General features: G+C 37.2%; 4 protein-coding genes across 4 annotated transcripts; 3 read left to right on the forward strand and 1 right to left on the reverse strand.

Moving 5' to 3' along the window:
- Positions 1-325: 325 nt before the first annotated feature.
- On the forward strand, positions 326-1,832 carry GCK72_001424 (uncharacterized protein; the record flags this gene model as incomplete). The annotated part of the gene is made up of 4 exons (XM_053722960.1): positions 326-426; positions 557-791; positions 837-1,508; positions 1,641-1,832. 4 exons carry the CDS (start codon positions 326-328, stop codon positions 1,830-1,832), a joined length of 1,200 nt encoding a protein of 399 aa, XP_053591605.1.
- Positions 1,833-2,265: 433 nt separating this feature from the next.
- GCK72_001425 (uncharacterized protein) lies at positions 2,266-4,134 on the forward strand (the record flags this gene model as incomplete). The annotated part of the gene is made up of 8 exons (XM_053722961.1): positions 2,266-2,363; positions 2,410-2,716; positions 2,765-2,872; positions 2,964-3,072; positions 3,123-3,280; positions 3,327-3,416; positions 3,489-3,761; positions 3,856-4,134. 8 exons carry the CDS (start codon positions 2,266-2,268, stop codon positions 4,132-4,134), a joined length of 1,422 nt encoding a protein of 473 aa, XP_053591606.1.
- A 902-nt stretch (positions 4,135-5,036) lies between these two features.
- GCK72_001426 (uncharacterized protein) lies at positions 5,037-7,254 on the reverse strand (the record flags this gene model as incomplete). Its single annotated transcript, XM_003105091.2, has 13 exons — positions 5,037-5,051; positions 5,104-5,274; positions 5,371-5,450; positions 5,533-5,630; positions 5,690-5,811; positions 5,892-6,035; positions 6,087-6,206; positions 6,256-6,363; positions 6,435-6,571; positions 6,625-6,763; positions 6,852-6,982; positions 7,027-7,163; positions 7,214-7,254. 13 exons carry the CDS (start codon positions 7,252-7,254, stop codon positions 5,037-5,039), a joined length of 1,443 nt encoding a protein of 480 aa, XP_003105139.1.
- A 1,185-nt stretch (positions 7,255-8,439) lies between these two features.
- GCK72_001427 (uncharacterized protein) lies at positions 8,440-13,639 on the forward strand (the record flags this gene model as incomplete). The annotated part of the gene is made up of 3 exons (XM_003105033.2): positions 8,440-8,510; positions 13,156-13,270; positions 13,340-13,639. 3 exons carry the CDS (start codon positions 8,440-8,442, stop codon positions 13,637-13,639), a joined length of 486 nt encoding a protein of 161 aa, XP_003105081.2.
- Positions 13,640-14,337: the final 698 nt, after the last annotated feature.

A 14,337-nucleotide genomic window follows, 5' to 3' on the forward strand; every position in this document is an offset into this window, starting at 1 on the left:
AAATCAAGAAATGCTCTTTGCTGTGTTTCTCCACGACTCCTTCTCTATTTTTCCCTATTGTTTTTTCATTTCTACTGTTGACTCAATTGTGAATGGTGCAAACTTTACTTTTTACCCATAACTGGTCACCATATTGATTTTTTCTCTTTCGCACTCCTCTCGTCTGACGCTCTCTCCTCCTGTTTTGCTCATTTGAATGCACTTTCCTCATTTGTCTCTCCCTCTCTCTCTCTTTCTTTTGCTACTATGGGCAGAATTTGCTTCATTGATTAACTAGCTTGTTTTTCCACTAAGATTCAGAAATTTCAGTAATCCTCCAACAAAAATGGCGGAAACCAAAAAGAAAAACGATGATATGGCGACGGTGGAGTTCGAGTCTTCTGAAGAAGTATCGATTGTTCCAACGTTCGATAAAATGGGTCTGAGGTAAGAATAATTAACAAGATTTGAAAATTAAAGTTGATGAGCCAACGTCTCTCACTAGGTTTTATATATCATACAATGTTCAGAAGTTACTAATTCGAATTTTTATATATTTAACCTTATTGTTTTTCAGAGAAGATCTTCTCCGTGGAATCTACGCTTATGGATTCGAAAAACCCTCAGCCATTCAGCAACGTGCAATTCCAGCGATTCTTAAAGCTCGTGATGTCATTGCACAAGCTCAATCTGGTACAGGAAAAACGGCAACATTTTCAATCTCTGTGCTTCAAACATTGGATACACAAGTCCGTGAAACTCAAGCTTTGATCCTCTCGCCTACAAGAGAATTGGCTGTTCAAATTCAAAAGGTAAATTTATAAATTGCCGTAATTGAGTTCATAATATTTTTCCAGGTTGTCTTGGCACTCGGTGATTACATGAATGTCCAATGTCACGCTTGTATTGGAGGAACGAATCTCGGAGAAGACATTCGCAAATTGGATTACGGACAGCATGTTGTCTCTGGTACGCCAGGACGTGTATTCGATATGATCCGTCGTCGTAATCTCCGTACTCGTGCTATAAAACTTCTTGTTCTTGACGAAGCCGATGAAATGTTGAATAAGGGATTCAAGGAGCAATTGTACGATATCTACCGTTACTTGCCTCCAGGCGCACAAGTCGTTCTGCTGTCTGCCACACTGCCACACGAAATCTTGGAAATGACAAGTAAATTCATGACAGATCCAATCAGAATTCTAGTCAAACGTGATGAGTTGACTCTCGAAGGAATCAAACAATTCTTCGTTGCTGTTGATAAAGAGGAATGGAAATTCGATACTCTCATCGATCTCTATGATACTCTTACCATCACTCAAGCCGTTCTTTTCTGTAATACACGTAGAAAGGTCGACTGGTTGACAGACAAGATGAAGGAAGCTAATTTCACCGTATCGTCAATGCATGGAGATATGGAACAGAAGGATCGTGATGAGGTTATGAAGGAGTTCAGAGCTGGAACAACTCGTGTACTCATCTCAACTGATGTTTGGGCAAGAGGATTGGATGTTCCACAAGTGTCCTTGGTAAGTGAGACGCAACATGGAATACTGAAATTTTGAAAAAGTTTTTCATGAATTCGAACTGGTTACATTATTTCTCTTGAATTTTAATTGCTTAAATTGATTTTTAAAATTGATTACATTGATTTATTCCAGGTAATCAACTACGATTTGCCAAACAATCGTGAGTTGTACATTCACCGTATTGGACGTTCGGGACGTTTCGGACGCAAGGGAGTTGCCATCAACTTTGTCAAGCAAGATGATGTCAGAATCCTCAGAGACATCGAACAGTACTACTCGACTCAAATCGATGAAATGCCAATGAACATCGCCGATATTATCTAATTATCCATCCAACAGAAATTTTGCGAGTATTCGAGTGAAAAATTGAAAGACTTACTTGAAATCTATGAAATCTCGATTTTTCACTTTAAAATTCCCAAAACCCTTTTCGTTCTCCTTCGTTTTACTGTCAATGTTCATTATTTCTCTCCTACTCTCCCTATACTTTAATTTAATCTAAAATTCTCTGAAAAGTTTCGTATTTTTGATCCAAAATTTCCTTTTTCGCTCTTCAAAGTGCTTATTTCTGTTTTTCCCCCAAAAATTCTGTTCTATATTTTCTCGAAATTCAAAAATCACATCCATTTTAAATGTTGACAATAAATACAGAAACAAAACGTTAAGTTATTTGCACAAAACAGGATAGTCTTCGCCGATTCTTCTACTTCATGAAAACGTGTTGATATAAATCTCAAAAAGTTTTCAGAATTTCAAGATGGATGACGCCATCTGTTTATCGGATGATGATGGTGACGAGTGTATTCTGATAGAAGAAACTACTGTAGTCACGACGAGAAAAAGTCAAGAGAAAACGTAATGAACGACTAGTTTGAGTAGAGACGAAACTTTATTTTTTCAGTTGCTCCACGAGTTATTCTCTCGTCGATTCAGTCAACAATCGTCCCCGTAGTAATCCAATTACATCAAAAGATTGGCTAGAAGAAGGACTTGATGAATTGGATAAATTGATTCAAGAAAAGCGGAAGAATAATGGAAATTCTGCTAGTTGGTCTATTGGAAATGGTAATATCGGAGATATTGATATGATGGATTACGGTCGAATTCCATCCACGTCATCGTCGTCTGGATATGCCACGTCGTCTGGAAATATTGGAAATAAACCCGAAAAACGAAAACTAACAGAAGATGAAAAGGATAACCAGAGAGTTAGAAACCGGGAGAAAGACATTACAGTGGAAAAATGTAATTTTCAGGAAATGAAAGAAAATGCAAAAAGAGCTCGAGAAGCAGAAAAGGAGAAAAAAGCAATCGAAAAAGATCAGAAAAAAGGAGAAATGTTGAAGAAAAGAGAGGAAAAAGAGGTACTTTTGGTTTATGATCGTAATACTACACATTTTTCGAACGTATCCAGAAATCAAAATCTCTCAATTCTCACGCAATGGTTTTTTTCAGCGAGAAAAAGAGACTCGTAAAATCGAACGAGAAATTTCGGCGGCGATCAACTCCAAATGTGAACAATACACATATTGCCACATCGGAAAGACAGTCATGAACAATTTTCGTTAGTTATGAAAACAAAAAAGTTTTTAAATGAGTTCTCGAAAATTTTAGCTGGTTTGGAAGCGGAAATTCGAATATTGTACGCTGAACGAAAAATCGACAACCAACTGAAAATTGAGAATGATCTGGGAACTCGAATCGAATGGAGAAGAAAATGTATTGAGATGAAAGAGGATGAGGATGGAAGAAATGAGCGGTTTGAGTATATGGTTCGCCTTTTTCCTTGTCTAGATGACACTCAATTTGATATTTCAGTCGACACAAAATCTGTTCGCCATCGTCGTTCCTGCTGCCACATTGAAAGATGTTATCAACTCGAATTCGTTCGAGGATTTCATTATCGAGGTACTGGCAAGACAATTTACATGAACGAGTCTTTGCTGTAGACTACATCAACCGAATTTCCAAAATTTTCAGCAGCGAGCAGGCTTCCAAAACGGTCGATGCACTATGTTGATCATTTCGTTCGGAAAGTTGGATATCCAAAAGAAGAGACTTCATAAAATGTCACTGGAAATCTACGAAACTCATCGTGTTCAAATCGTTCAGATCGAAACGATTCATGAGTTGGCACTACTCACTGCACAATATTTGAGAAGTTTGGCGAGAAGAGAAAAAAAGAAAATGGATGATAAGGAACCTGGAGAAAGTAGTGGAGGATCACACAAGTTGCAGTATTTGGGAGAGAAAGTTAGTTGAATTAGTGAAATATTTCCACAGGAAATATTTGAACTGAAACATAAAACTCAACTTAAAATTCTTATCTAAATTATGCTGATTGCAGGGAATCGTAATAGGATCTCGTAACGAAATCGTCAGTGATTGGTGGTCAAAAATGCTCTCAACAATCGATCGTCTTTCGGATGCTCAACGCAGAGCTATACTCGGACTAATCCCTGATCCAATTTCTGGTATTGATAAATACTCAAAAATGGACTACTCGTTGGCGATTCAAGAAATTGGTGACTTAGTAGCCGAAAACGGGCGAAAAGTGGGACCAGTGATGGCTCACCGTGTACTTACTATGCTAACTGATGAAACTGGAAATTCAATTGTTGAATGAATGCATTTTATGGAATGAAGCATTTTTGATAACTTCTTGAATACACGTGGAAAAACTTCCGACACTAATGGATTTGATAAACATCGTGTAGTTCCACTAGCAACATACGTGTTCAGGATTCCTACTGGAGGAAAAATTGATATTTTACGTGACATAAAAAATGGAGCATTTTAAGTATTTTGAATGTATTTCAAGGACAAACCTCCAGAAACATATTTTTGAGTATAAAATTAGATTATTTTTTCAGAAAACAACCGAAAAAATTTGGCCAGCTCTATTAGAGAAGGTTGTGCAGATTCAAGACTTACTGTAGTTCTTTCCTTGCCCTTGACTCATTTTCAGTGTGAGAAGCACCCATATTTTATGGAAATGTGAAGACAAGCGGAACGACATGATTACAGTACACTTGTACTGTAGCCAAACCGATTTGCGACAAAGTTCTCTGAAATGTTTTCACTTTAATCTATCTGTTAACAACATTCTAGTCTTCCAAGTTCGAAATTAGAAAATGAGAGTAAAAAACAAACTTTAAACCAAAAATTGAAAATATGAGAAAACAAAGTGAATGAATAGAACAGATTGACGGGGATATGGGGTGATACATGTTTTGAGTCTCAACTGAGAGAACCGACTGGGAAAAATAACACAGATTGATAGATGAAGGGTTCTCTGAGAGAAAAAAGAAGAGATGGAGCCTGTTAATTGCAATGATATGGGAAAACAGTACACAGAGTGAAAAATAGTACAGACTATTGGGAGAAAGAACAAGAAGGGAACGGGGATACACGGGAAGCTTTAAAATACGTTATGCAATGAAAAGTGGAATTCTTGTATAAGAAAACGGATGATGACGCAGAAAACTTCGAAGAAAAATCCACCAAAACTCCATATATTTGACAGAATTATTGAAGCCGTTTCTGGAAAATAAAGTGAAATACATTTTCCCCTCAAAGTTGATGTATTTATTACCTTTTTATTTGCTAAGGCAGCAGCGGCGGTAGTGATATTATTATTATTTTTAATATCCGTGGTGGTGACTGGCTTGTATATTTTGATAATTTCCTGTTTAGCTAGTCGGCAATCTCCACATTTCATCCATTCTGTACTCATTAATTCAACCGCTGAAGGTCGTTTTGACGGCTGAAAATTCATTAGAAATCCAAAGTTTCTCAATTGAAAAATGGAAAAATTGTTCTGAGATTTTTGAATAGATTTCTAATTCAATCACATTCTTACCTCAACAGTCAACATCCATTTGATCATTTGTTGAGTTTCTATAGTAACATGTCGCCATTGGGAATGAAATAGAAGACGACCTAAGATAAATAAAAGTGAAAAGGCTTTCACGACAAAACGTTTTAAATCTTGAAAACGAGTACTGATAATCCAAACAAATACCTTTCATAACCTGATCATTCATTGACATATCGGTATATTCTTCGCTGAATGGTGGATAACCAGAGAAAGTGATGAATAGAACGCATCCGAGACTCCATCTGAAGAAACGGATCATTGAGGAAAAACAATTACCAGGCATATACAGTTGTAAACTAACATATCAACTTTCGGAGTATACTCAATACCCTCATTTGCCACTATTTCTGGTGCATTATATGATGGCGTTCCACAACGTGTCTTCATTTTCATTCCATTTTTGGCCATTCCGAAGTCGGTCAGCTGAAAAATTGCAACATTTTGAGTCTTTCAAAAAAAAAAGCGCTTTTATCGAGCTTTCGGAAAACTCTAGTAAGATGCACCTTTAAAATGCACCGTTCCGTCTTGTCAGAGCAAAGGATATTCTCTGGTTTGATATCACGATGACATATTCCAACAGAATGCAGATATAGTACCGCATCGATTAACTGATATGCAAAATATTTTCCAAGTGATTCGCCGACACCCTGCAAGACAGATAATTGTTTTTAATGATAACAATACTACAATCACTGTACCATTCGATTGTACTTCGAATCAACTATTTTGGAGAAGAATTCACCTCCACCGACATATTCAATTACCATATAGGAGTACTTTGATACCGCGATGCAATCGTAAATTCCAACAATATTCGGCTGAAATAATATTTGAATGAACTGTTTTCTGTATTTGTGTCGATCTTACATGACTCAATTTCTTCATAACATCGACTTCGTTTCTTATATCTCTTGTTTTCGCAATTGCACGACTACATCTTGTGGAGAATTGAGTATTCAAGCACTTTATGGCCACCTGAAACATGGAAAATTTAGATTTTGAGGTGTGTAGAGTAAAAGCAAGAGAACGAGACAATTATTTCTTACCACAGATCGATCTGATTTTTTGTAACCAAGAAGTACTTTCCCAAATCCTCCTTTACCCAATGAATGACTTGTCACATGATATTTCTTCGTCAACTCTTCCGGATACTGACCATCCTCAGTTGTTTCATACACAAAAACTGGAAAAACAAGGTTTACAGATGATAGAACTCATGAAAAGGTGAATTCTTACTGATAAGAGCAGGAATTCCGATCGAAATCAAATCTCCATTGTTCAGTTCGATTGATTGTCCTTTCCCGATCATTTCTTGATTTACCAATGTACCATTACGAGAATGATCATGAAGATAGATCCGGTGAGATTCGGAATCCTGAAATTACAGAAATTATCAAATCTACGCGTGCAAAAACAACATATCGTGTACAAATTAGATGTTCTACAAGGACTTGAATATTTACCCGGTTAATAGCGAACTGGACTTTAGAAATGAATCGATATAATCCCGTGTCATGGCTCAATGATGAGAAATTATAATTAACTGGGGACTCTTCCGAACCACGCCCACACACGAAATTGTCTTCGATCAAATCTGAAAACTGCAAAAATTGTTTTCAGAAAAGTCGTTTGCCAAACCAATTGTGGCGATTCCTCTCCGAATTCCGACGAGTCTTGCGAACGGCTTTGAAGTTGTCATTTGCGAATCTCCGACCGCCGCATCTTCATCTACTGGAATAGTGTCATCTCTGTTGACAGTGATGACGGTTTTTGATCTGAAAGCCAATTTTAGAATTAGTTTTGCCGGAAAAGAATAGTTTCTTACTTTTCTTCGGAATTCCTCCGTCTTTTAGTGCCACGAACCATCGAAACCGCTGAAAAACTGATTTGAAATAAAGCAAATGTAAAACTGAACTGAAATCGCGGCGAGACCCAACAGCACGTGAACATGTTCCTTTAAATCTACCGTACCCATCATATGTGCGAATAATCTCAAAGAAAGTCTTGTAGAGAGCAGAATAAATAAGAAATGGAATGCAGGCTGACAAAAGCATTCTGAGGACTATTTTCATGATTAGGCTAGATTCTTCTATTGACATATGGTTCCCAGTTCATCGGTTTATCCACGTAAAACATCTGAAAGTACCCTGGCTGAAATTACCGGTTTGAAAGTGCTCATGAATCCTGGACCTCATAAGATTTCCGTTCTTTCACTTACTACTGTTTTTTTTCTTCATATCAATCATCCTCCGAGAAGGAATTTGTGAGTTTTGCACTTGTTGCGTAACTTTTATTCTCTTTTCATTTTGAGAGCAAACGGCTCATCCGATTTGTCAACACTGTCCGTCAGCTATTACTCCGTTCGTCTTTCTTTTCTCTGTCTCTTCTTAACAGACAGTAGTTTTGTAGAAAAGTAAGAATAAGAAGAAGAAGAAGAATAGTGAAAGTTTGTGCTCTTTTTTGTACTTTGACACGTCATTCGAGGGCTCCCGCCTCCACATTTTTGGATGAGAAAACTCTTTTCGCATTGTTCAGTTTTTTTGTTGAAAAATTTTTCAGGAAGTTCACGTTTTGGTTCAAAGTAACCATATCGGAAAGTCGTCAGATAGGCCCCGCCTCTTTTCTATTTCTTCTCACTCTTTGCAGCAGAACTCCAAATGTGAAGAGTATCTTTGGTTTCTTTTTTAGCGAATCAATAAGATACTGTAACTTTTAGAAATGGATCTACCCACGAAGAAAATTTGCCTACCCACGAACGCAAAATAATGCATTTTTATGGCACAAAAATGCAAAAAATGCATTAAATTGCATTAAATGGTACAAGTTTTCTTCGTGGGTAGATCCAAAAACATTTTTCAGAACTGTTCCACTTATATTTCCCCATCTGTTCTTCATGAGCTCCCCTCTCCTTTCTCTTTTTATTCCCCCTCTTCTGAATCCTCTTTTTCATTAAATACAATAAAAAGTACACAAGAAACTCTTCAGAATCTTCTTTTCTCAACTTGGCCCCACTCTTCTAATCTTCTTATCCCATCTTCTTTTTTCTATTCAATGTCTGACAACATTGGACCAAAAGAGTTGTCGAATGCATTCAAATATCTACTTGCCTATCAACTAGACTCGTAAGTTTTCCCCTTTTTCTTTTGTTTTTTCTTATAAAGTGCGAATGGGATCTCCTTGGATCCTCGTTAGTATATTCGTTTTTTTGTGATCTGATCTGTCAATCATATATCGTGGCGTGGTGATAGAATCAGAGGTGTGCAGGAGCCAACCAATCGAATGAAAAGAGATAGAAACGAGGCGAGAATAAAATTGATGAGAGAAACAATTAATCATTGTGAAATCGAAAAAATGCACGAAGTTGTGTCTGATCAGCTATGAAACTGTCCTATTATCAGGGTTTCTCTATCTTCCTTCGATGTCTAATTTTTGTATACGGTTGCTGCTTTCTGAAATTAAAACTCTTCTTGTCCTTTTACTATTTGTTTTCGTATTTTTTCTATCTGTTTTGAGAAAAGTTTCTAAAATTTCAAGAAGCATTGAATTTCAAGTTTCCGCCTTTCTGACTTCCGTAAATGTCTAATCATTGAAAGCGAAACTTCGATTACTTCAGAAAACCATAGTTCTTGTGGTGAACCCTTCCATCCTAACTAAGCCTCCGATCAGTAATCCCTTTTTCTTTTCAAAATGACTACAAGCGTCATAACCGACAATTTTAAGACCACCTCCTTCCTGCTGATTCCTTTTTTGAATTTTTGGTTAGGAACGAAAAGTCAGCATCACTTTTTGTTTTTTTTTGGTGCGGTGTTAGGGAGCCATGGAACATTATAAAATCTGAGAAGTATCACTCACACTATGTCTCTCATTCATTAGACATCAATTCAGATAAGTTGAAAATGAATTCTGAAGGTCACGCTAACTCCCTTAGTTCACGTGTTAACGTACATCATCCTAACCCTCCTATTACTCAATCTCTTAATAATGTGCCCCCCTCCCTAGAGCCCATGGACCTGGGAAACTAACTAGGGGACAGACCGGCCCTTCTCAAGTAGATTTAAACTCTCTGTCCCCTTCTTCTTCTAACTCTGTTCTTAATGATTCTTTATTGTATCCTGATAACTTATTCATGTCAGTTCTATCTGCTAATGTTAGAAGCATAATTGCGAATAGAGCTGAGGTTAACTTCTTGCTAGAGCGTGGCGGTTATGATATTGCATTTTTTCAAGAAACCTGGCTTTCCATTAATACTTCTAATTCTCTTTTTTCTTTGAATTTAGGTCCCACAAAATATTCTTTATATAGATCGGACCGTTCCGAGGGTAGAGGTGGTGGAGTTGCAACATTTGTAAAATCTTCTATAAATTCTAAGTTACTTTTTTCTGAATCAGTCAAAAATGGTTTTGAGATACTTGTAGTAGTCCTTGATATTGGGGTAGACCCCTTAATCCTAGTAAACGTTTATCGAACGCCTTCTTGTAGTCCTAGTAATACAAAAAAACTTTTGAAGCAGATTTCTACCTACCTTGATCCCGGTAAAAATTTATTATTAATGGGTGACTTCAATTGTAGAGAAATAGACTGGCTCTCCGACCCACCCCACAGTAATGCCCAACTAGCCACACAAATTATTAGTTTCTGTCATGATAATCATCTGATCCAGTATGTAAGGAACCCCACCAGAGGGGCTAATATTCTTGATCTCGTATTCTCAAACTTCCCAATTCAAAACGTAACCGTCTCAGCTCCTATTGGTCGCAGCGACCACTCAAAGATAGAATTCAAGTATGACCTTCTCTATAAACCCCCTTCTCCATCCATCAGCTATCCGGATTATAAGAACATCTGTTACGGTACTCTATCACAAATGCTCAGTAATGTAGATTGGACTCTAATTTTTGGTGTTTCGGATGTAAACGATAAATACAATAATTTTATTACGTATTTGAAGTACGTCTTTGCTCAGTCAGTACCTTGGGCAAGTTCGCGCCTGGGAATGGGTAACCTTCCAGAATATTTAGAATCTTTCCAAAAATTAGTGGAATATAGCTGGTCTCAGGCAGTCAAATCCCGATCAAAAGCCGATTACGTCACCTATGTCAAAATATCAAAAAGATTCCGGAAAAAACTCTATAAATACCGTAGTAATTTGGAAATTTCTATGCTCAAAGAAAAAGGGCCTAGCAGGTTCTCAAATTTTGCAAAAATGGTTCTGAAACGGTCATCTAACATTGTTCCGGACATTAAAGACTCTCATGACACTTTACATATTTCGGATGAAGAGAAGTGTAAAGCGCTGGCGGCCCACTTCCAGGCTCAATATAAAAATAAGTACGATGGTAATTTTTCTGTTCCCGCGTATCACCGTTCTTTTCAAGACATTATATGTGTGACAGATGATGAAATCTTTAAACTTTTAAGTAAAATCAAGGGCAATAACACTTTGACTCCTGACGGAATTCCAGCCAGATTTTTAAAAATCATAAGTGCATTTATTGCTAGCCCCATAAGCCAACTCTGCAATTTTTCAATGATGAATGGAACGGTCCCAGATAGATGGAAAGAGTCTATAGTGTTTCCGTTGAAAAAGCAGGAAAATCCTACAAAAACTGTTCATTTTAGGCCAATTAGTCTTACCTCTATAATTTGTAGAGTCTATGAGAGGTGTATCTTACGTAGAATTTCTCATCACCTAGGTTCAATAAATTTCTGGAGTCCCGGGCAACATGGGTTCAGGCCTCAACGTTCAACGACCACATGTCTTCTCGAGTCCATGAATCAGTGGACATCTAGTTTAGAAAAAGGCGAACAAGTCGATGTAGTCTATTTCGACTATTCCAAAGCTTTTGATTCGGTGCCCATTGATCTTCTTCTAGTTAAACTTACCAGCATTGGTCTTAATGCATGTCTATTAAATTGGCTTCATTCTTTTTTAACCGGGAGGTCGTTTAAAGTAAAAATTAACTCTTCTTTTTCGGAGGTTAGAACAATATCGTGTGGGGTTCCTCAAGGTGGGGTCCTCTCCCCAGTTCTGTTTTGTATATACGTGAACGACATAGCTACTGTAATACCAAAATCTGTAACAGCTATGCAATTTGCTGATGATTTAAAAATTTTCTCATCCTTCCCAAAGCATAAAAACACACCGGATCTACAAATTGCTATTGATGCCATATCTAATTGGTCGAATTCTGCAAAACTTGAGCTGAACGTGGCTAAAACTCACTGCTTATCGATCGGGAAATCTCCAAAACATTATAATTATTTCCTAGATAGTAATTTGATAGATAGAAAATGCTGTGTCCGAGATTTAGGATTTCTGGTTGATGAGAAGCTCACCTTTAAAGATCACTGGAGTACAGCAATACGAAAAGCAAATTTTGTCGCTTTTTCAGTATTTAAATCGTTCCATAGTAACAATATCCGACTTCTCACCCTGCTTTTCAAAATATTTGTGCGTCCAATACTGGAATACGGCACAGTCGTAACTAATCCAGGTAGTTGTAAAACAATTAAAAACATAGAATCAGTTCAAAGTAATTTCACGCGTAGGATTATGTTTAGAACCTGTGGTAAAAGAATACTGAGAACTGACCCAAAGTACGTCCAGGCACACCAACGTTTAGTGAATTATCAACTCCAATCTTTATCTTCCCGACGAGCCGGATTTGATAAATTCTTCTTCGGTAAATTATTAATAGGAAAAATAGATATTGACTTTACCAATTATTTTCAACTTTCATCTCACAATACCAGACGAGGCCACCTCTATCATTGGAAAACTCCAAGATCTAAAATTCGTGAGCATTTTTTCACTCACCGCGTCCTCAGTAAAATAGTTAGTCCTACGGCTCCATAAAATATTAAGCTTTCTCCAGTATTGCGGTACAACTGACATGAATAAGTAGTCTCCCATCCAATAACATTAACAATTCATTTACCTTCCACGTGTTCACTATTCTCCCTCTATTTCATTTCAAGTTCCCCCCCCCCCCCCCCCTATTGACCTTGCCACGTACTCTCACGTACGTATTTTAAATAAAATAAATAAAATAAAATAAAATAAAATTGACAAAGGTCTTACAACCAATTAAACGCATAAAGATTCTAAACGGAATAGCTTGAAAGAATCGACACAGTGTGTCACGAGGTGTGACAAGGTTTTGAGAACCAAATTTCTATTTTTGATATTTGGAATATGTGTCAACCATCTCTCCGTCTCTTTCTCATCTCCGAACTATCCATTTCTCCATTTCTCATTATGCGTTTATTCATCTTCTTCATTATCTCCTTGTCATCATCAGAATCATCATCACGTCTTCTTTCCCAACTTTTCCTTCTTCATCCTGGGAGAGAAAGAGAAGACACGATCTCTTCACATAATCCCTAATTCATATTTTCATTATCGTTTTTCTAAAGAATCAATATAGATGATTGACCAATAATATAGATCCAGCCACACCCAGTCAAACTAATGTTTTCTGATGATGAGAGAGAAAATTGACATGAGAAAATTAGAGTGTTTTCTTTTTCTGAACGTTTTTTCTTTATTGATTTTCAGTTAAAACGTTTCCAATTAGAGAAAATAGGAATTCTAGTTTCATGTATACACCTTTTCGAAGAAATTAGAAAAGTATCATAACCTATAAAGTCTTAACGAACCAGTCCTCTATTCCAGTAGTTTCTAAATCACTAGGAAAAATTTCTAAACTGAAAAAAGGACAAAACGTTTCAATTTCTCTATTCCATAACTAATTATATCTATTCCAGAATCGCCTCAGACGGAGTGATGCCGTCTGCACATGGGGCATTGCACAAATTACTGTGCTCGTGCTATTCGAAGAACACTGAGGTGGTTGATATCTATGGAGGGGATAATGAACAGGTATGTTGCTTCTCGGAATTAAAGCCTAATTGTCTCTTCAATTTCGTCAACTACTGATTTTTTTTCCAGGAAAATCAAGAGCAGTACACAAAACGGGCAATAACTTCGAGCCCTTCTGAAAATAACAACATGAAAAAAGCAATTCTTCCTGCCCCATCGTCGCCTTCTCAATTTCCGACGTCTTCTGAATTGAGTACAACAATCCAAAAAGTTGATGAATTGAAAAAGAGAAAAGATGAAATGAGAAAGAAGGAAAAAGAAGAGAAACAACAATCTCCGATCATTGTAGAAGTTTACGATGACACACCTCATTCCAAGGTTTGCATTTTACTCTTTTTTGGAAGAAAATATAGAAATTCTTATGGGTAAGGTTGTGCTTCCCATAATTTATTGTTATCTGTATATCATCTCATTTACGGACTCTGCACCTTCTCTCGTTTTTTTGTTGTGATGAAGTGGAATCGTAGCTTATCTGGCAGGACGGTATTACTTCACGCTTCTCAAAATAGATGTTTGCTTGATTGTTGCAAAAATTATCTACAAGGATAGATTCTGAAATTTGAAATTCGTCGGCAATATCTTGAAACATTAAAAAAACGTTGAACGTATTTAGGGGTTCTCTTTTCTTCTCTCTTTCTCCTTTTCAGTTTTTAAATTATAGGTGCTCCTGAACAGATGTAGCTCTTTCTTGATTGATCAATGAGTCAAGTCCAAAAAGCGCGAAATGCTCTTTAATTTCAGTCCGATTGACCGCAAGGACGTTTTGAGCGCATAGTTTTTGTTGGTCATTATTAGCTTTTTCGCATAGTCTGGAAGGCCGTGAAGCAACATCAGTTGGTCTAATAGCTTGCTGGTGTAATCGTCGTGAACTCGCGAGTGATGTTAGACTTGATCTTCTTCATCTTGACGGATGCACGTTTCGCTTGCTTATTTTTCTCACTCAAGAAGATAACCACCTTTGGATGGAGACTCGGAGCGCTTGCTTCCATTGGACAAAGAACTCGAGGATCTGGACGTCATGGCGGAGAAGTTGTTTTAGTAGGAGCTGGTAGAGCGATATCTGTTCA

This window comes from Caenorhabditis remanei, chromosome I, assembly GCF_010183535.1.
Source record: "Caenorhabditis remanei strain PX506 chromosome I, whole genome shotgun sequence".
Taxonomy (NCBI): domain Eukaryota; kingdom Metazoa; phylum Nematoda; class Chromadorea; order Rhabditida; family Rhabditidae; genus Caenorhabditis; species Caenorhabditis remanei.